The sequence below is a fragment of the Lycium ferocissimum genome, chromosome 2, assembly GCF_029784015.1.
Source record: "Lycium ferocissimum isolate CSIRO_LF1 chromosome 2, AGI_CSIRO_Lferr_CH_V1, whole genome shotgun sequence".
Taxonomy (NCBI): Eukaryota; Viridiplantae; Streptophyta; class Magnoliopsida; order Solanales; family Solanaceae; genus Lycium; species Lycium ferocissimum.
Genome location: NC_081343.1, coordinates 64,451,759 through 64,474,035, shown reverse-complemented (window position 1 = coordinate 64,474,035; position 22,277 = coordinate 64,451,759). Strand labels below are relative to the sequence as shown.

The following is a 22,277-nucleotide window of genomic DNA, read 5'->3' as shown; positions in this document are numbered from 1 at the left end:
AACTATATTATTTTTGTTGCCAAAATATCAGTTGTTGCCATTCCTGTACTTTCTTGTAGTGTATATAGAAGCTATGCCTTAAGCTAATGCATAACTTTACCTCTTGTTCGGCATAACTTTTGCCTTAGCATAACTTACAACTACAGAAGTTATGCCTTATGAGGCCTAACTTGGAACTACAACATAACTAAGTTAAGCCTTATAATGCCTTAGTATAACTTAGAACTGCAACATAACCAAATTAGGCCTTATGAGGCCCAACTTTCACGAAACATAGCCTTGCGAATTTTTTTTTGACTGAGCCGGGGTTCAAACCCAGAACCTTGATATATTTTTGGCCATTTTTTTAGGCGAAGGGAAAAGTTAAAGACCAGCACGTCTGAAGGGAAATCTGTGCAAAAAAATGTGTTCCTTTCATCTATTTCAGTTGCTCTTAATCAGGATTTTTGTTGTCGACATTGATAGTCCGCTTGAAACTGAAACATAAAATTTATCATGTGATAAAATACTTTCTTTTGTAGCTTTAAAAAGAACCCTTATGTTAGAAATTAATTTTATATTGTAATTAAAAAAACTTATTCAACTCGTCTTACATTGGTTAAATAATTTCAAATTATTACTTCCCCTGTCCCAATTTATGTGGCACCTTCCGGATTTCGAGAGTCAAACTTGTTGGTTTTTACAGTGAATTCAGATATGGAATCTTTAAGTTTTTTAAAATAATTTACGTATTCGAAAACTACATAAAATGTACTATAAGTCACAATACTTGATAATTTAAAATTATTTAAATGGCATACAATAAGATCGCGGTCAAAGAAAAACTCGTCTAACTCTCAAAATTCGAAAGGTGCCACATAAATTGAAACGGAGGAAATATATACTACAAATTTAAATGACTAATGTTTTGTTATTCTCAGAGGTCAGATTGAATGTACTCTTTGAAGTTGCAAGCTGATCAATATTTTGCAGCATAAAAAAATATAACACTGATACGTACTTTAATTTGTCCACAGTTATATATCATAGTATTCTCTGGAATTTTTACATTGCGACGGTCATTGTAGGATTATGTAAAGGTACTATATATAAAATTAAATATTTTGCACTCATATGCGAATCATTATCCTTTATTGGAAAGTACACCTTCTCGATTAGGATTTGATTTTCTTTTAATAGAATTTTCGTCTAATCCTTGAAATATTTAAACATAGAAAATTTTCTAATGATTTCTTTTCATTTAATAATGTAAAAATGTAAGCCTAATTTATATTTTACAATCTTGAAACTAATCTTTCACGCAATTTCATGTGTGCCACCAAATTGTATATGATTATACTAAGTTCATTTGGTCAAAGGAATATAATTAACATTAAATTTTCTAATGCTAGCTTGCCCTCTATTATTACTGTATAGAGCGGGGAAGAAGCACTTTTTATTCCCAATCATCACTCGCGAGCAAATTAGATAATTTATTTTGAAATCATTAGATAGTGAACACTTATCTTAACATAGTACAATCTATATACCTCATAAATCACAAATAATGATAGGAAGTTAAAAAATGAGTAGAGTAGAAAATTGTAGAACCCGATTTTATTGTCACTTTCTTCTTGATAGAAGAGGAACCAACTACCTGCTTTGCCTTCTTCATAATTTTTAAAAATTAGAATCAGCGAAGTCATTTGCTTTCCGCTTTCTTTGTCAATTAACGAAATAAATAGACCTGGAATTATGTTCATGTTGCTCAGTCTTCATGCAATTGCAACAACTTGACAATGATGGGAAACCATCAAAGTGATAGTTGATGGTTTCCGTACCAGTTGTCTGGTGCAATACCCCCTGTCGGATAATAGTAACTGTTGTAACCCTCATAGTCAAAATTATAGAGGCATATTTGCTGCTGCTTGAGTTTGTGACTTCAGAGAAAAACTAACATATATTAGGCTAATATAATTAATCACTACCTTGTTTGAGTTGGGTGATAATTTATATGTAACTGTTACAAGAGACAATTTCTGGCCATTGTAACGTCATTTAGTCTCATCCAAAGAAATGATGAGTATAATGTATGGAGTTGGGAATATAGTTATGATAAATATTGATGATGTACGAATGGATGTATCCTCTGTGCGCAAATGTCGCGCGGAGTCATTTTGTTTCAGGTTCTACTATGCATTAATTCAAGTCATCACAATGCCACTAACTTTTGGGTCCGACTTTAAAGTCATGTACAGTCAACGTCAAAGATTTCTTTATTTTGGCAAGTAACCAATGCACTTAATCGATGTGGCTGTTGGTATCGCCACATCTCGTAGGCATCCGTTTCTTCTTTTAATTTTTTTTAGTAGAATAGTTAAATTAATAAAAAGGATATTTAACTAATTTAACTTCTTAGTTTTGGAGTTCATGCTTATAATATAGTATAGATGATATGATGAAAGAGTTCTTGTAGTTATTTTTTTATGATAGGATTCTTGACTTCTTGTAGTTATCTTTAGATTATCTAATAATATAAAATCTGTTTACATTATTAATGCATATAAGTTACTTATTAATTAAAACTTTTTAGGGAAAGAGCATGAGTACTTACTTACACATGATATTTATACTAAATAAATAATTTAACCTTAAAATTACAAAATACAGTAATAAAGTAAGAATGTGCGTCACTTTATTATAATGAGATCAAGTGATAAAATATGTGTATGCTAGACACATGTCTTGTACTATTCATATAGTTACCGAATGCGAGTATGCGAGTAACTTTTTTCCGAGCGATTTTCACCAATATGGCAACACTGAGAAATGAGAATCCTGGTTATTTTCTGCATTATTGAAATTCCACTAACCTTAACAGACCAATCCAACAAAAGATAAAGTTTAAACCAATTAAGAGGTGGCGCATACGTTTAAAAGTAGTGTCACAAAGCCAATTAAGCAAATTTACATGGCCAACACTTAGCCTCGAGTACCCATCAATCACCATTCATGCCAAAATATGTACAGTTTGGTACACTAAAGTCCATGACAAGAAACAATAAATCGAGTACAAGTTGGGTAGACATTATCTATTTCTGTGTACCTTACCCCCATTTGTTTGGCGTCTTGCGACTTCAGGGGAAGGAGTATACTGTATACTTCAACTATAACTGCAAACCAAAAAAAAAAAGCAAACCATCTATATCTTCTCTACATTGCCTGCAGAATAACTACAATTGGGCAAGTTTCTATGTATTGTTAGGCTGATTTAGGGATAATGGAACACGTATTGAAGCTTCTTCCTGTTTCTTGATGAGCTTTTACTATCCATGTCAATACCAGAAGTACCATGATAATTGAAAGTGACAACATAGATGACCATAGTATTCGTGCTGAGCGTCTAAATGGCCTGCACTGGTGCTGTAAAATGTTTGCGAATGCTTGTTTTACTTTTGAGCACTGAGTTAGGCTCAGCAAATCAGGGAATATTTCAATCAGGTCTTGAATAGATTGGGTGTAAGCAAATAATATCACGGATGAGGCCTGTGGGATAAATCTTCCTTCACCCGCGCAATTGCCTGTGGAATTTTCTCCATAACATGTAACTCTTGATAGAACCTACAGGCAAACGTAAAATAAATTTCCAATTTTTCACTGGATGAGCCATAAAGATTCTTATTCACGTTCAGTAAGTTACTGCTTATAATAACTTACATATTTCAGTTCTCCAATTGGAATAGTATCCTTAGGACAGAGATCAGGTGTAAAGATGTAATTAGGTGCACCGGAGAAGGGATTGCAAACTCCTCTCGTTCCTGAGCTATTTTCCCCGATATCGTTTGATCCTAACCCTTGTACCTCTCTCAACTTCGAATTTAGCTGGAATCAAAAATAAATTTTTGCCTTAGTAATGGTAAGAGAATGCTCGTATCTTGTTTCTAGTATATACTTATAAATAATAGTACCTGAGTAATGAAATTATGAACAGTGGAGCCAATCTGCACTAAAATTTTGTCAGAAGTTCCAGATTCTGCACAGGGAAGTATAAGTTGCAAGCTATTGTTCTGAGGATTCTGCTGAAAGTCCTCCAAAGCTGAGCATGTGTCTTCTGCAAAGCTGCAAAAAAAATTTGCTAAAGATAGGTGCTTAAAATGAAAAATAATCTTAATTAGCGACAGTAAGAGAAGGATTTGTGCTCACGTATGGAAGAAGAAATCAAAGCCAGTCAGCACCCAACTAAGAGTTGTCAAAATCCAGCAGCACAAGATTATTCTAATAATTAAGAGATGTTTAATTAATTAGGCATCCTCGTTGAGAATATTTTTGTCAAACAGAAGTAACAAAGTCTTACTTACATTATAAATCCGAGAGGCCAGTGCCAAACGAGCAAAACTGAGCCAAAGCAGCATTCCATTAGTCTAACCATGTCAATTGATCGATTTACACATACGTTAGAAGGAACTAACTATACAGAAATTAAAAATCCATAGCAAGAATTGGAAGTACATCTAGCTTCCATTCTGATAAGACCAAAATATTATGCGTTGTGTGACAGAATCTCACCTAATGCAGTAACCAAAAGTACCAAATTGATAGTGACAACAACAATATTTGCAACATACCTGCAACAAAACAGAACATAGATTTAAGGAAGATATAAATTTGATATTGAGCATAAGAGCTTACAATGACACAGGCCAGTGACTTACAGAGTTCTAATTGCTTCATTGCTTGTGTGTCGGGTTTTGTCAACAAACTGTTGAATCGTAATAGAACCTCTTCGAAGCCTATGGGTTGTCACATTCAACATCTGGTCTGCCTGTGAATTATAAGGGCCTAAAAGAGTTTGCATATTTAGCAAAACCTTTATTACCCTTCTAATGGTATGACGAGTATCCCCACCAGCTTCAAAAATTGTTTGGCGAAGCCTCTCGACTCTATGTTCAAAACCATTGTTTGCAGCCAAAATAACACTGCTTGCAACTCTTCCAAACAAAACAAAAAGAAGTAGACACATCAGTCAGTCTTCTTCTTTTCCTCTTTTTCTTGTAAAACAAAGCATGAACGAAATATCACTACAGTCCTTTTAGGTAATCATCATCATTGATCGATATAAAATAGGGGACATAAATGTGTTTGATAAAGAGTTTCACTTCTACACACTGACCGTTGTTATAAAGATAATGTACAAACTACTTGTTTTGTTGCTTTGTACTCGACGTGTTTTTTATTTATTGATGAATATGACATGATGTTGAATGTATTCCCTGAAACACCTTACTTGTCATCTTAAAATAAGCGTGTATCTTTTTTCCAGCATAGGAACAAAGCACAGAATAAGTTCAAAAGTAGAGTAACACACATTTGAAAGATGAAATCCAGCAAATTAATTAAGGAGCAGCAAAACTCACATGGCAAGGATGGTAAACAGAACAACCAGCGAGAACATCAAAATATAGGACGAAGGCGGATACTCAACAATTGGAGTTGAATTGCCATGAAAATACTTAAAAAGGATGTAACTTCCAAAACCCAAACCAAATAATAACCATATCCCAGCAATTGCATAGCCATGGATGCCGGTGTAAGCCGCAGACTGTAAATTTTAGAAGCAATATATATCAGCAGCTTCCCTTGCTAGTTGCTAACAATAAAAACAGACTTTTTTGTCTCATTATAAACCAAAAAACTTACAGCCCAATAGTGCTTGTCGCCAAGATTGTAAGTTCCATTATATGACTTTAACTGGTGCAGAGGGTCAGGTCTTCTTGAGATATCATCACGATCAATGAGCCCAAATACAAGAGATTTCTGGGCAACCATATTAGTCCAAATTAATAAGAGAACGAAAGGAACAAGAACCCCTCCATGTGATTTCGGCATGATATACTATGATCTTGATTTTTGAGACAAAACATAAAAAATAAAAGTGGTATATTGGGGGGGCCAGAATAGAGAAAACATGAAGATAGTGGAGACAAAAGAAGAGAAAATTCATTCCTTGACTTGGTCATTAAGGTTAGGATAGCTTGTGGCTAGTAAGAAACTTTTGGTTATTCTTCTGTGTACAGAGTTGTGGGATTATTCTTATAATAAATATTGACTCCATCTCTATTCTTTCTTTGCACAATAAGTAATACTGCTACAAAGGAGTGAATTGAACAAGTGAGAAATGAAAGGAGATCAATCAAGTGCCTATAAAGTGTGCGGTATTTACGGGCGTCCGCTCACAAATTGCGATAACTGTGAGTGACTGTGAGTCTGTGACCACCTTTTTGGCTTTTGATCCACTTCTTTTTTTCGACGTAAGCTTTCTTTTTCCTTTCATCACCCGATATTTTATGGATGTATTTTCCATCACAAAAGACATTAACCATCACTTTCTACTTTTTTTTTTTTTTAAAACATTTTTTCCCCACATTTGTCCTCTTTTTATCATTTCTTGAGTTTCACGTTGAACTTTATTGCAACAATAATTTGTATACATTTGGTTATTAAAAAATAAGCTGCCTTAGTTGTATACTAGTTAAATTATCCGCTCTTCGCGTGGTAATAAAAGACAAAAATGATATTCAAAATATTTTTTATAAATTAGTTGAGATAGAAGAGATAATATTTTCTATTTATATGCATTAAAAATCAATTCTGATATTGCCGATAAATGAAATAACTGATTTCATTACTTAAGACTTTTTTAATTAAAAAAAGCAACTCGTCGAAAAAAGAAAAAAAAAAGTGGAAGAGAGATCCATGTACCAAAGCCTAGAAGACAAAATCAGTCATGTATACCTATAATAAGGGAAGATTGTTTCTTCTTGCTGCTCTTGTTTCTTTTCATTATTTTCCAAAAGATAACTTCTTCCCTTCACATAAATATTTAATATGGAGTAAAAAATTGTCTAACCTAACACTTTCAAATTCTTTTTCTTTTTCTAACTACAATAACATTTCAACAAATTTTCTTCTTTCACATAATTAGTATGGAACAAAGATGTTTTATCCAGGAAGTTTGAACTTATGATATTACTATTAGACCGTAAATCATGATAACTCCTAATTCATCATCATATTTATTTGCTTGATTATAGAGAAGTAAATAAAACTAAATTACTACTTCATAGATCTATACATCAAAGCATAATAAGGACATAAAGATGATCAAGAGGAAAAGAGGAAGAGTGAAAGAAAAATTCTCTAATTTTAACATTTTTTTTTGCAAACAGCTAAGAGAGAAAATGTATTTTAAGAAAAGAAATCACATCAAAAGGAGAAAGATATGATTGAATTATAATAACATACAAAGAGAATGTATCTATGAGGAGAAAACATAAACACATTAATATGCACAATTATCAATTCTTTTCATCACGAAGTACTCTATTTGGCAAATGAAAGAAAATTAGAGCTAAATGGTCAAAAGAGAGAAAATGTATTTTTCAAAGTTGTAAAGAGAAGAAATCCAAATTGTGCACTTACTTTTGATATTATAAGAGGAAGCGACTAGGTCACAGTTCTTCCTTGGATGAAGGATGTTAATCTCAACTGATTTGCTTGTTTGTTTGTAAAAGGTCGGATCTATTATATTTCTTAAAGTCCTTAATTTACACATAACTACATGATCAAAACTTCTTTACTAAAAAAAATAGAGCAGTCATTAGTGAAGACCTATATATATATATACTATCTCGTGTTAAACATAGGTCCAATACCGCCTGTGCCCCAGATATACAAATGCTACGAAAAGAAAAGTCATGGAGAAATGTGACCAAGGAGCGAGTTCTTTTTTTTTTTTTTTTTTTTTTTGTGGTTGAATGTAACCAATATAATCGTAAGACGCGTAACGATATAAAGATACTCGGAGTATGTGAGTCGAGATCCGTAAATCTCGCACGAGAGTCCGAAGTAAAGCATTTTCATCAAAGTATAAATGCAAAATCATATAATGATCATAAAAATAAAATACCAATTAGAAAAAAATCATATATCATATATGAGCATCTAACTCTAAATAAAAAGAAATGTATAAATCTAAAAACCCATAAACACAAGCCTAACGTGTCCCGCCCCAATTTTAGTGAATAATGTAGCAAACAAAGAGACCAACGTAACTATGTCAACAATACATAATCTATATCGATGCCTAATTTATTGCTAATGTCATGTTGTTATTCACACAACGGAATAATCGAATGTAGAAAGAAATAAAATTTTCCTTGATTTTTCTTAGGATCTTTAGGGATCGTAGCATTCTTATATCTTGACAAATCATTTTACATGGATATATACTTCAAATTTGAAAAGTAGACTTAGGGCCCACCTCGTCTGTTCAAATTACGGATCATAGGCCTTACGGAGCGTCCATGAGTTTTGATTTTGATGAAGGATGTTAATCCAACAATTTATAAGGAAATCTGAAGGGAGATGATTTGCTCGTGAGGATAGGGAATTTTTTTTTTTTATGTGTTGTTAAGAGGAAATATTTGATCGAGTCTACGGATTGATTGAGGGTCGATGAAGGAAGTTTGGAGAAACTTCATATCTAGCATGGTAAAATTTTCACATTATTCGAAAACGACTTTCTAAGACAAAGAAGAAGGATAGAGGACAATCATAATTTGCATACAATTCCATTTCCATAATTACATAAAATCTATAATAAAATCCCATAACTTCCCATATAACCATCTACAACCAATTTTCATGCTAACTTAAACCATTAATCTTTCATTTACATTAAAGACCACCACAACACAACTAACACGCAAATAAAATCAACTTCACCTACCCCTTCAATTAATTGTGGCCCCAACATGCGCACACACACACACACACTTTTATAATTTTCATTAAATTCGAATATAAATTTGGAATGAATTAAGGGAACTTCTTCACTTGCCACAAACGTAACTTTCTTGAAAAATTATACCATAAGACGACTAATTAAGGTGAAAAGAAGAATTTTTTGACCAAGGATTTAACTCAAGATTTTTTTTCTTCTTCTTCTTTTTCTCCTTTGAGGCCTCTTAAAACTTCCATATAGATAATATTATATAGCCCCTCTTATTTATTTCATCATAACATTAATGAAGAGATAAAGTAAGCCCCCTTAAATTGGGCCTCTTTTTCTTATTTTTTTTTTTTGGCCCAACAATTTGGCAAAAATGAAACAATTTTTTTTACAATTCCAATTTTGCCCTTTAGTCTTCCTCAACTCTTCCACATTAATATTCTTTCATGAACAACATATGCATTAATTAAAAAATCGAATATGGCCTTATCTTGCGAGTCACAATTGTTTCTAATTTTTCCGATATAAAATTGTTTCATGTAATAAAGATGAACGTAACTCTTTGAGTTTATAACCGACGATGGGTTGCAACTTTTGAGTTTAAAAATAAGATGGAAGAGAGTAATAGGGAAAAAGGCAAAAAAAATTGAGGAAAAGATAAATGTGACCCCGCTTAGAGAATATATATATATATATATATATATATATATATATATATATATATATATATATATATATATATATATAAGATATTCAGAGTGATTGATATTTCATTGCACCTTTTCTAAAAAGTAGATTTAGTGTCTTTCCTTATCATTTTTCTAAATAAATACAGTCCTTTGTACAACTCTTTGGGAAAAAGTAAACTGACCATGTGTTTGGATATTTGTTTTTTCATAAAATCTTTGGAAAAAAATTTTTGGGAGGTGTTTGGAGATTTTTTTAACGTTTCCAAGAAAGTAAAGTATCCTAAAGGTGTTTGAAAGGCAAAATATATTTTTTTCTTAAAACAAATTTGTTCCAAACAAATAATTCAAATAGAGAGTTTCACAGTTAACCGCCCCTGTCCTAATTATTCTTGCTAAAACTGAACGAGAACATAGAGTTAGAACTCAATTTCATATAAAAACTGGCAACTAATTGGCAGAATCATGTTCCAACAAGAAGTTAATTTGTCTGCTGTTCTTAAACTTGTTGAGACTTTAATAGTGTAAACTTGTTAGATGTTTTGGTAATTGGTACAAAGTTAGAGTTCGTGCATTTCCAAATTCGAATATGGAAGGCTTACCATCTAAATCAATGGGATAACTTTTTACACTTGCTAGGTAGTAATTTTTACTATTAATGAGATAAATGGGTCCTTTCTTTATGCTTTTGTTGAATGTGCATACAGATACAATATTTACATAACATGTCACCAACTACGACACACCCTTGACATTATTATCTAACACGTACACGTAATAATAGAGAATACCAGTAAATAGATTTGGACTTATATATACTTCCAACTTCCAACATTAATTTTTTGTTGCGTAACTATTAGATTATTGTGAGACTACAAATATATGGCGTATTCTTTATTCTTCCTTTATTTCTCGCTTCCGTGTTAATATGAAACAGTACGTAGGTGTGGTTACTGATTAATAGACTTTTTGTAAACTTATACAAGTTGATTGAATGTGTGAGTGTGACCGATCGATTTCGAGACAACGCATGCAGCTTACTCACTAAATGCAGCTTTCAAATAGTAGGAGTTCCTAGAAGAAAGAAGTGTTGTACGTGGAGTATTAAATTTCGATAAAGTATAACAATGGGGCTATCAAATAGATTTACTAATCTTTCACAAAGTGTCATAGCCCCTACGTGACAAACTACGTGTCCAACTAATTAATACAAACTTGACACTTGAAAAGTTAATGTTGAGAGAATGTCTAGGGTTTGCATCAAATTGTATTGTGGTTAATTAAGTGATCTGTGAAAAATAATTAATTAATTGTAGTTAAGTGGTAAAAATCTATATGCAAGTGCATAACATGTATCTAATGATTGTATAAACATCCGGTACGAGTATGTTGTACTCATGTCATCGTTTCAACAGTGTTGTTGCTCTTGACCAACTAAACTCTTATCTTCACATTTCGTTTACAAACAACAAACAAAAGCAAATCTTTGTCTTAACAATTTCGTTTTACATAGTTCATACGTTGGGGATTTCACTGACAAGAGAACAATAATCGTCTTCAGTATGGCTAGAGTCACTCATGACGGGAAGCAAAACATGTGCAATTTCTATATATGTTTCCTTATAAACAAAGAAAAATTTTATTTTCTCAAACACCTATATATAAGGTGCCCTAAATTATGGATCTCTCTGCATAAAGGTGGGCAACCGGTTCCAACTGAACCGTTACGGGAACTGGTTATGAACCGGCCGGCTCGTTAAAAAACCGGAATCCGCTTTTTAACCGTTCCGGCCATTGTGCCGGAACTCAAACTGAACTGTCCGCTCTGAGTGTTTAAAATATTTTTATTTTTATTTTTTTGTATTTTATATATATATATATATTATAGTATTTATTTGTATATTGTAGGTATTTTTACATATGTTATACAACTTTATAATTAAAGTTTAAAAATTTCGTAACCTAAAAAAAAAATAAAATACGAAGTTTTCGTTTTTAAAAATGTATAACTTACATATACTTATATATAGTATAACTTAATAAATAATAATATTTTAATATATATATTTATATATTATAATTAATATATTACATAATATATAAATTAATATATATATAAATATATTTTAAATTTAAAATATAATATATATTTATATACTTAATATATATACTAAATAGTGTATAACTATATATATATGTACTATATATATATATACTTAATATAGGTATAACTTAATATATATACTATATATACTATATATACTTAATATATATACTATATATATTAAAATTAATATATATAAAAATATATTATAACAATAATATACAAAATAAAATTATACTTAATATATATACTAAATATTTATAAAACTATATATATATATGTACTATATACTATATATACTTATATATAGGTATAACAATATAAAACTATATATACATATATACATATATATTAAATATATATAAAATATATTAAAATTAATATATATATATATATACTTACTTATATACTATAAGAATTTTTAAAAAAAATAAAAATAAACACAAGAAATGAAGTGTCAAGACCCATTTTTTATTCATTTTGATAACATTTATTTGCAAGTTGTTTTTTTTTTAACTTGCAAAAAAACATGAGTTTACAAAAATGTAGAATAACTTTTTTATTTTTTTTTTTATTTTCAATTTTAAACCGGGAACGCCATTCGTTTTCCTTCCGGTTCCCAAAATATGGGAACCGGGCAAACAATTATAGGGTTAACGGAACCGGGTTAATTTCCGGTTCCGTTCCGTTTCCCGGGCCGTTACCCGGGCCGGGGTTTGCGAACCGGTTTACACCCTTTTTTCTGCAGATAAAGAAAAAGAGCTGGAAAAGTTGGTAATTCTGCAGATTTTTCGGTCATTTTAGTTATGCTCTTTCATTTATATAAGCCGAATAGTCCATTAGACCCCTGTATTTGTTCCGGGTTTTTCTTTCCCGGGTTTCCCGTATCCACGTAATTGCATGAGACATGGACGATTTAAAACATGGATTTTAAACCCTTCCACAAATTGGGCATTACTTGCCTTGCGTGCTTACATCATTTTTATATTCAGCTACTTAAAAAACTTTTCTTTATTTTGTTCTTCATTATTTAAATGAAAATCATTGTATTTTTTTAATTTTTTTTAAAAAAAAAATTTAAAAATGGTGGGGGGTTAAACAATTAAATAAAATTCATGCCAAAAAAAAGATGACAAATTTCCCCTTTTTTTTACCAAAAACCCCTTTTCCCAAAAAAAATCCCCCACTTTCCCACGGTATTTTTTTCCAAAAAAACCGTACAAAAGAAATTAACCCTTTTAGCTTTTTAGAAAAAAAAAGGTTTTAATGTATAGGTGAAAGAGTATATCAAATGTACTTTTAAATATACAATTTTAAAACATGTCATTATATTCTTATAAGATACTAATATCATCAAAGATTTAATCAAACATATTAAAATTAAAGAATGTCCAAATATATATTGTATATATATACGAATGGGCCAAGATTTGAGCGGGCCCAGGGGCACCATTATCTTTAGTACGCCAATTACAAAAAGTTATCTTAAAAAAACTTACTAATTATACAATAGCCAATCTATATCTATATCTATATATTATTAAAAGGAGAGGAAGAAGCACCACATAAGCCAAGTGGCATAATAAAAAAAAGCCAAGTGGCATTATTAAGACAAAAAGAACTACTTTTTCTAACTAATAAAACTTCTGCATTTTAAATTTTGACTTTTAAATTGAAAACTTTTAAAACTTCGGAAAAAAGCTACATAACCGTGCATATAGTAAAAAAGAAAAAAAACCACTTCCTCCATTACCCATCCCCACGATCAGTTTTATTGCTTGATTTGGGACAGTTTATTGCTTGATTTACGAGCAGTTATTTTCATGTTCTCACCAACATAGGAGTTGCTTTAAATAAGAAACGTGTATTTGAGTATTTCAACAATCTCAACAGGTACAAGGAAGCCCTCCATTGTTATCTCTAACTTCTTGAACAAGATCTGAAGTCTACACCTCTATGTGTGAATTTAAATATTTAGCCTATACACATGTCGTTTCATTAAAACACTTTTGATAATTGTGTCAACTTCGTTGGGCTATTTTTTTTGCATCTCATGACTATGTGATATCTTTTTGTTTTGAATTTTTAGCGCAGAAAAGAACATACGGATGTCTTTGTTATCACAAAAAACAGTTAAAAAGCAGAAGTATGAAATATCTTGCTTTTGAATGCAGCGGGGTATTTTGTGGCCAAAGGACGTATGATACTATGATTCATGCGGTTGCTGCGACTGGTTTTAGTATTTGAGATGAACTCCGATACATTCAAAGAAGCCCCTTTCCTTTGTACTCATTCGACTGGTTTGCGTCCAACTTATGTCTTAAATTTCCTTTTTACTTTAAGTACTTTTATTTAACCTCCTTATTCTCATTGTGAAGACGAGAAGATTATGGTTGTGGCAAGTGATAAGTTGCGATTTCTAAGTTCAGAAAGCACGAAAGAGTTGCTGAAGTTTTCTCCTGACTCCAAACCTAATATTTACATTGTCTCTTCTTCTTCGTCATCTTCAATTACTATTTTCTTATGTCTCATAGCGTAAATGGCAATAATATATTGTACTCTCTTTCCACTGTGAATCACAAAATCGTTCTACATATATTTCTTTATTTTAACAAAAAGTGTAGTTGCCAACATAGTCAAACCTTCTTAACTTTAGTTTGCAATCACAGTAAATTTATTCTTGACTTTCCATGCATCTCTTAATTTGAAGGAAAACTTCACGGTTTTAGAGTTTTAGTATTAGCTTAATTCTTAGTGCTTATCATTAGTGACTTTTAATTTGAATTGTAGACAGTAGTAATAAATTGAAGACGTGTTCTTTTTCCTGAAGCCTTGAATCTTGAAATAGGGGAGCCTTTTTTTCTTCATAAAGATGCAACATATAATATCATTGTAACTGTCTCTAATTGCTGGTACTTTTATTGAATGTGGCCTTTGTAATTATTGGTTTAATCGGGTTTGACATAATATAGTATTGGTATGATTTCTAGGTGTTGATAACATAGTAAACCCAATTTTCGGCATGTTGAGATAGGTAAGACGCTTGGATTGTGGAAGGAAATGTTGGAAAAGAAATTTGCAAGGAAGCAGAAAGTTTGAAGCCTAGCTGTGGTTATGGGAACCACGGTATGTAGTTTAATTCAAAAGTCTTTCTTTTTCTATAATCTCTCTGGAGAAGTATCTGTAATTTAACTGAACTTGCTAAGTTTGATGAAAGTGTCTATCCAAGGATTGCTTATTGGTGTTTAATAGCGAGGACAAAAAATTGTACTTTGAATGAAATATATCATTTTACTCCTTTGTTGCAGATTGATACATGTTCTTCAATTGGCTAGGGAATCTAGAGGAATTTTTACGAAGTTGAGAGTTGTGAAAGGACTTAGACAAGAATGCTACCCCTCGTGGAAGAATAAATTAATTCAAATTGTGATCTTTCTGGCTAAATCCTACAAAATATCATGAGGTTATGTAAAATTAAGTTGTTCAATAATGGACCATGCAATGTTCTACAATGAGTAGTGTATCAGGAGTCTAGATTTGATGAAAAAGAAACATTTATAGTAATACGTTCCTGGATAGTCCTATTATATCCAAGTCAACATTGATCGGTACCATATGCTTCAATGATTACATTGGATGGGAAGAGAGAGGAATGGCATGGTTTCCCGTCTCAAACAGCAGATAGTTGTGACAATATTATTGGCCAATGTGATGCATATGGTAGGTGCAAGATAGTGCTTTCTTTTGTTTGTACTTGCTTAGATAAGATTTTGTCTAGGAATCCAACATTTGGACAATGACAAATTGTATAAACTGGGGGTGTGTTAGAACAACAATGAAATACAGCGTTAATTCAAAATTTGACTGAAGTTGAATTAAATATTTTATTTGAGGTCGAAATTGAAAAAATATGTATTCGACCGTTAAATTATCAACAATCATAGAGACTAGAGTAGTTTTTGAAGGAAAAAAATAACAAGAAGTTTAAGAATCACAAACTAGGGAACTTTGAGCTTACTCGATATTATCTGCATGAGAGATGAATCTATTGCAAGAAGAGATTACACATCAATGAGTAAAAATAGTACTATAGTAAAAGGGTGAACCCTTTTTTTTTTTAAATAAGAAATCCCATATGATAGTATATATATGGAAAAAATATCACTCGAGCCAGACATTTTAAAGGAAATATCAATCTTTAACTAGAATAAAAGTTTTTCTAAAAAAGGTCCTTATTGTATTCAAAATAGAGTAGTGGACAAGAATATTACGGCAAGTGACAAGCTACTAAAAAGTCATACTAGCAATGACTCTATGTTTCCTTTATTTTTATAGAGATTTTATAATTATTAGGTATATTGAATTTACAAATAAGAGAAAATTTGAAATATTGTTCAACCAAATATGATCTAATAAGATCAAACAAGCAAAATTATACTTGACATTGTTAACATTCTTTAATATTATGCCAAACACAGTTTATATTACTTATTTTACGTCACTTTATAATACTAAATGATATAATGTAATAAAGAAAAAAAATATCATAAAAGTTACAATGATATATTATGCCAAATGACAAGTTGCTAAGTTATGTAAGCAATGTAACTCTATAATACTAAATGAGGTCAAATGTAATAAAGAAAAATAAGGATCATGAAAGGTATTTAGTAATTATATGATTCTTTTCCTCTAATCTAACAAAGATTTGTTATTTGGATGCATTGCATTGAGAAACAAAGATGCTAACTGAAATTTCATTAAAACAATATGATCTAATCATGTACTCAAACATATAGTAACCATTGACATGATATATACTTTTGAACATTCTCTTCAGATCGCGCGGGTACTAATACTAGTTATACGTAATAGCGGAATCACACCCCACACATCAATAGCAAAAAAAAAATAAAAAAAAAATAAAAATAATAATAATAATAGAGGAATCACCCCTTATGTTATTATAAGTTATAACTATATTGTATTTCATACAAAAAAAAATTAGAAAGAATACTTACCAATTAGTGAAAAGATAACCTTGAGATAAAGAGGTGTTTAGTTCAACGAAATTGAAAATAATTCGATCTTGCTTTGTGAGTTGTGGTATGCAAATACTGGATTCGACTAAGGGTGACGTTCCTAACTTAGTGATTTGTGAGAAATTTGATAATGGAAGAAGGTTTGAGAATGGGGAGAGCCAAAGGAGTTTCTTTTTGCTTATGTTATGTCGGGAAATAACAAATAAGTGAGAGGTGGGAAAAGATATTTTGAAATTTGGGACTTTTGGGGGAGCGATTTAATGTAAAAGTAAAATAGGAGGGGAACTAAACAATAAAAAATATTAAAAATTCTGCACTAATTTGTAAAGTGACAGTGGACTCACAAGTTAAAAAAAAAAAAAGAACTGTAGGAGCAGAGAATCGAAATCAAGTCGCGGAAGCCAAAGCGCTACTTTACAATTTTTATTGGAGAAGTTAACTCTTTTAAAATTTATCAATTATTTAAGCCTATATATATATATAAGTTCACATTATCTTTGGAATGATTAAAAAAAAGAGTGTTATACAGAACATATTGACTGATGATATTTATAAATAACGGTGTGACGAATTTTTGTATCTTGATGCAGTTTAATTTTGTTTGACATCAATCTAGAAAATTATAAGTATTAAACTTTTGAAAGACTAAATATTTTCTTTTAAAATTTATCATAATTTTTATTTAAAATTTGAAGGAATTACAAGTTATTATTTAAGGTATATAAATATATACACAGGGTTTTCTTTCCCCAAAATTATGGGGGGCATGTGCCCCCCGTTATCCGGTCCGCCTAATTTGTGAAGGAATTATCAAAGCATGCTGGACCGCATGCCGAAATCTACGTGGCTTAGATCCGCCTGTATATATATATATAAGTTCACATTATCTTTGGAATGATTAAAAAAAGAGTGTTATACAGAACATATTGACTGATGATATTTATAAATAACGGTGTGACGAATTTTTGTATCTTGATGCAGTTTAATTGCTTGTTTGACATCAATCTAGAAAATTATAAGTATTAAACTTTTGAAAGACTAAATATTTTCATAAAATACTTTTTTATTATCAAATTTTTTATATCTACCCAATCAAAAATTGGGCACCAGACCTGTCGACCCTAGGTTTTATAGGCTAAAACATGGCCGGCCCACCGTCCAGTAATCATCCATATAGCACCGCCCCTCGCCAATGGATTTGAATTTTCATTTCTCGTGTATGTCACGCACATCTCCTCGCGCGTAATTCATTATTGCACTTTAAGTGATCAGTTCGATTGGTCCACGTAGACATCTGACAGCGAAATATAGCTGACAACTCAATGGCTATTTAGTAAATTAATGTAGTTTCCAGGGCAAAATATCACGAAAATATTGTCTTGTACCTGTACCACAATAATTAATTCCCATATCTCCTATGATTTGGTTTTCGCCATTTTTTGTACGCATATAGAATAAACAGTAGCGAGGGAAAGAAAGTAGCTTGTGTTATGTCTGAGAGGGATCTTTCTTCTTTATACTGATATATAATTTTATACAGATCTCTCTCTCTATTTTTCTCGTTTTTGATTCTTCGCATAAACTATGGGTATCTGGGAAGCTTTTCTCAATTGGCTTCGAAGGTATATTACCTTTTTAATTATGTTCTTTTCTTTATTTATTGTATAAAAGAAGAAAAAAATCATAAAGTTAAATAGGATCCTTATAACCTATTAGAATTAAATTGAGATTGAGGCTTAGGTGATGAATTTTATTTTTCTATTATGCATCTTTTTTTTTGTGTGTCATAATGTGCTAACTGTTGAGGATTTTGCGTGCTCTAGATTTGTTAATTGTGACAGTTATGTGTAGATTCCATATGCCGTTGTTGGCTTATGGATTGAGAAAATTAATAAATAATTGAGTGTTATTGTTTAAGGTATATGAATTTGTCCTGTGGGGTACGATCTGTCTTCTTTTTGTTTGTTGCTTTTTTTCGTTTTTGGGTGTGTAATCTGTTGAACGTTTGATTAATGACTTTGGTGCTGGTGTCTTCGTATTTGTTTTGTTTGAGATTTCTGGAATTTGGAATAAAAATATATGATTTTTGCATCTTCTTCTGTTTGTTGGGATGATCTTTAATTGTTAGAGAACTCGTCTTTGATTTGCTGAGGCACCAATGTGAGTCTGTGAGTTTTATCATGAAACTTGTATAGTAGTTGTCATCGTATTCCCGCATATCTTATAGCGGAAAAGAAATTCAGTCTGTTTATCAGATGTGTGCATAACAAGGTTTTGGATTGAGGCTATGAGATGTTGAACTGTCTATAAAAAGATGTTTTTTTCAACTCTATCCACACAATTCCACTTATCTTGTCCGCTTTGTCCACTTCTGAAAGAGTTACGGTGGGGAGAAGTCTCAGAGGTCATTGGACCTCTTTATTGTATTGTACTTCACTACTACACCTCCCACCAAGGCACGGCGACGAACATTAAAAGATTGTTTCTTTAAATATTGCAAGGAGATTTTCTAGTTTGAAATGACAAGAATCTGTTTTGTTTTTCATTATAAGTGAGCGTTTTAGGATAAACCTCTCAATTGGCACTGGCAGTTCTCATTCACACTTGTCATATTGTACCGCTGAAAATATGTAGAGTAAATCTTTTGCTAGCTATAAGAAGGGATTTCATGTCTTCCCTTCCTAGGATCCCGTGCCAGCTGAAATTGTGTTTCTTTTCCCTTAGATGGTCTCTTATTATTCTCTTTGTCCATGACAAGGGCTTGAGAATTTATTCCTTTTGTCATTGTATCCTTTTGGTTGATTTACTTTCGGTTTATTTACTTTCCAGATTTGGCTGGACCATTTCCCTTCTTTAACTCTTATTTGAATTTTCCACCTAAATCCTCGAAATTCTTGTAGCTTTTTGACTTTTCTAAGTTTCTTGCAAAATAATTTGTGTCTTCAGAGTCATTGCTGTAGACAGATTCTTTGCCTGGTCAGTGATTGACCACCTCTTCTCAGAAAAATAAAGTCTATATATCTGGCTGGAACGCCTTTTTATATTTCTAAAAGGACCAGATACTGACTATTGAAAGTGAAGCAATTTGTAAAATAAATCTTCAGGGCCGTTTCTGCTTTTGTTTATTTGGCAATTTGTTTCCCTTAAGCTTCCATCGTATGCAGGTTCAACTGGGGTGGTTCCAGAAATGACTGGACCAAAAAACTAATAGCTGGCAGATTTTAAGATGTCACCATCCATTCTTCAGTCTTCTGTCAACCCACCATGCTGAGCACTTTAGATCTTGTAGTTGCTATTAGCTTAAGGTCTTTCAATTATGGTGATGTGTTTTATTTTTATTTCTGAGTTTGGAACTTGACTGCTGAAACTTATTGTTATCTTCTTTCTGAGGTGGACTTAAAATTATATAACATGTCAGAATTTCAATATTACAATGCACTTGTGCTGATCACTGTGTTTCCCTTGTCTCTTATTTAAATGATTCCTCATGTCAAAACTTGCTTGTTCCAGCCTCTTCTTTAAGCAGGAAATGGAGCTTTCACTGATAGGATTACAAAATGCGGGAAAAACATCTCTTGTAAATGTTATTGCTGTAAGTAAATTACTTGTTAACCTTCTAGTGCCAGCTCCATTATGGATTCACTTGCTTTGCTTCCATATAACTGATGGAATCTGACACCTTAATGGATTTGTTCCTCTTTTCTCATTTGTAGACTGGTGGATACAGTGAAGACATGATACCAACTGTAAGTTTTCATCCTAAAGGATCTCATACTAGTTTTTAGTTTTTGGTCAATTCTGCCAAATACTTCAAAGTGATCTTTTATAATGATACGGAAATTATTGGCATTCAGGTGGGATTTAACATGCGCAAAGTGACTAAAGGAAATGTCACCATAAAATTGTGGGATCTTGGAGGTCAACCCAGATTCCGCAGTATGTGGGAGAGATACTGTCGTGCAGTTTCTGCTATAGTGTATGCATCTCCTCTCCAGCTTTTATTATTTGAATTGCTTTAACAGATAGATGTAGATGAATCCATTTGTACACTCATTTAGAGATAACACATGGCAGATGGTGGCTCTTCTTACGAATTGCGATGAACTTAGTTTTCTCCATGGTTTATTAGTGAACAGTTTTACTGAATTCTTATGGCTTGCCTGATCAAGATATCCAATCTGGTGCTTGACAGATCTATATTTTTGTGCATTCGATTGGTGGCATTCCTTGATCTTGACCATTTTTGTGTATTTAAAGGAATGATGCTAAATAATGTACTTATCCTTAGAGTTTTAACAAATTTCAAGGACCTCAAGTATATTTACACATACATGAATTCTTATACGATAGCCCTGAGCTAATTTGGTTTCTGGATACTGTAAATGTCCTTCCCTGCAGTTATGTTGTTGATGCTGCTGACCCTGATAACCTCAGCATTTCAAGTAGTGAACTCCATGACCTTCTGAGCAAGCCATCACTCAGTGGTATTCCATTGCTGGTGCTGGGAAACAAGATTGACAAGGCCGGTGCCCTGTCTAAACAGGCTTTGACTGACCAGATGTAAGTGCAGAAAATTACGTGCAAGTTATTGGTGGCCTTTATGGCCTTAGTTTACAGTATGGTTGGTTTGTGGAAGGGAGGGAAAATTCACCATAGGAAGGAAAGAAATTTACTTCTTTCACATGGTTTAAATAGCCTTTGGAAGGAAACCTCTGCATGTTCTCTTCTTCATATCCTAGTTGCAAAGAAGATGGGATCTTAACCTTATCATCCCTCCTGCTACCACCAATCGCATAGGGTTGAATATCCCTATATGGACTTCTCTTAATGAACATTGTGTTGTTTTGCAGGGAATTGAAATCAATAACTGACAGAGAAGTGTGCTGCTATATGATCTCGTGCAAGAATTCCACCAATATTGACTCAGTCATTGATTGGCTTGTTAAGCACTCGAAATCAAAGAGCTAAGGATAACAAAAACTTTTTGGTAGTGGTGCTGATTTGTATGTTAAATTCGCGAGGCTATTGGTTTTTGCTGCTGGTTTCTCCAGAGTTCTTTTGTATTGTAAATTAAATTATTTTGTCAATTGAATGAGTTGTTACATGTTTTTTTCTCTTTGCGTTCTTCTGTCTCAACTCTCTCTATTGTGTGTGCCATTCCTCTTAGTGTTTATGGCACGAATTTGTGTGAAAGGTCGGATCTTTTATTTAGTAGTAGAAGAATACTAAGTTATCATAATATTTCTGTTATATGGAAGCCCCAACTAATAATGCCAATTATGTGTATTCTTCGATTATGTGAGCTCCAAACGATATTGTCCATGTCTGGCAAATTCTCTTCAACTTTGGAATGATGGGTTTCTGTTGCATAGGTTATCGACAGTTATTAAAGACTAAAATGAGTTTTTGATATTTTCTACTTTTAATATTTTGTGAGTATTTTATTAATAAAAATATGCGATCTATGGTACAATATTATCTCTATATATGAGATATAAACAGGTAAATTTTATTCAAAAAGGTTAAGAAGTAATTATATGGAAAATTAATATGAGTTCAATATTATGACAAATAATGTGTTTTCAGTTATAAATTTAGTTGGTAAAGCTTAGTTGTGATGTAACAAAGGTCTCTAACTAACGACCATAAAAAAGTTGGACTGAGCAAAAGATGTC

General features: G+C 32.0%; 2 protein-coding genes across 2 annotated transcripts; one reads left to right on the top strand and one right to left on the bottom strand.

The window, feature by feature from the left end:
* Positions 1 to 2,936: 2,936 nt before the first annotated feature.
* Positions 2,937 to 6,222, bottom strand: LOC132046777 (uncharacterized). The gene is made up of 9 exons (XM_059437526.1): positions 5,677 to 6,222; positions 5,394 to 5,578; positions 4,692 to 4,967; positions 4,546 to 4,604; positions 4,338 to 4,374; positions 4,183 to 4,254; positions 3,948 to 4,098; positions 3,697 to 3,861; positions 2,937 to 3,600 (listed from the first exon to the last, which is right to left on the bottom strand). The coding sequence occupies exons 1-9, from the start codon at positions 5,863 to 5,865 to the stop codon at positions 3,241 to 3,243; spliced, it is 1,494 nt and encodes a 497-aa protein (XP_059293509.1). The 5' UTR covers positions 5,866 to 6,222; the 3' UTR covers positions 2,937 to 3,240.
* Positions 6,223 to 18,026: 11,804 nt separating this feature from the next.
* LOC132046776 (ADP-ribosylation factor-like protein 8a) lies at positions 18,027 to 21,852 on the top strand. Its single transcript, XM_059437525.1, has 6 exons — positions 18,027 to 18,224; positions 20,113 to 20,194; positions 20,316 to 20,348; positions 20,457 to 20,578; positions 21,001 to 21,162; positions 21,453 to 21,852. Exons 1-6 carry the CDS (start codon positions 18,187 to 18,189, stop codon positions 21,568 to 21,570), a joined length of 555 nt encoding a protein of 184 aa, XP_059293508.1. The 5' UTR covers positions 18,027 to 18,186; the 3' UTR covers positions 21,571 to 21,852.
* The last annotated feature ends 425 nt before the right edge of the window (positions 21,853 to 22,277 follow it).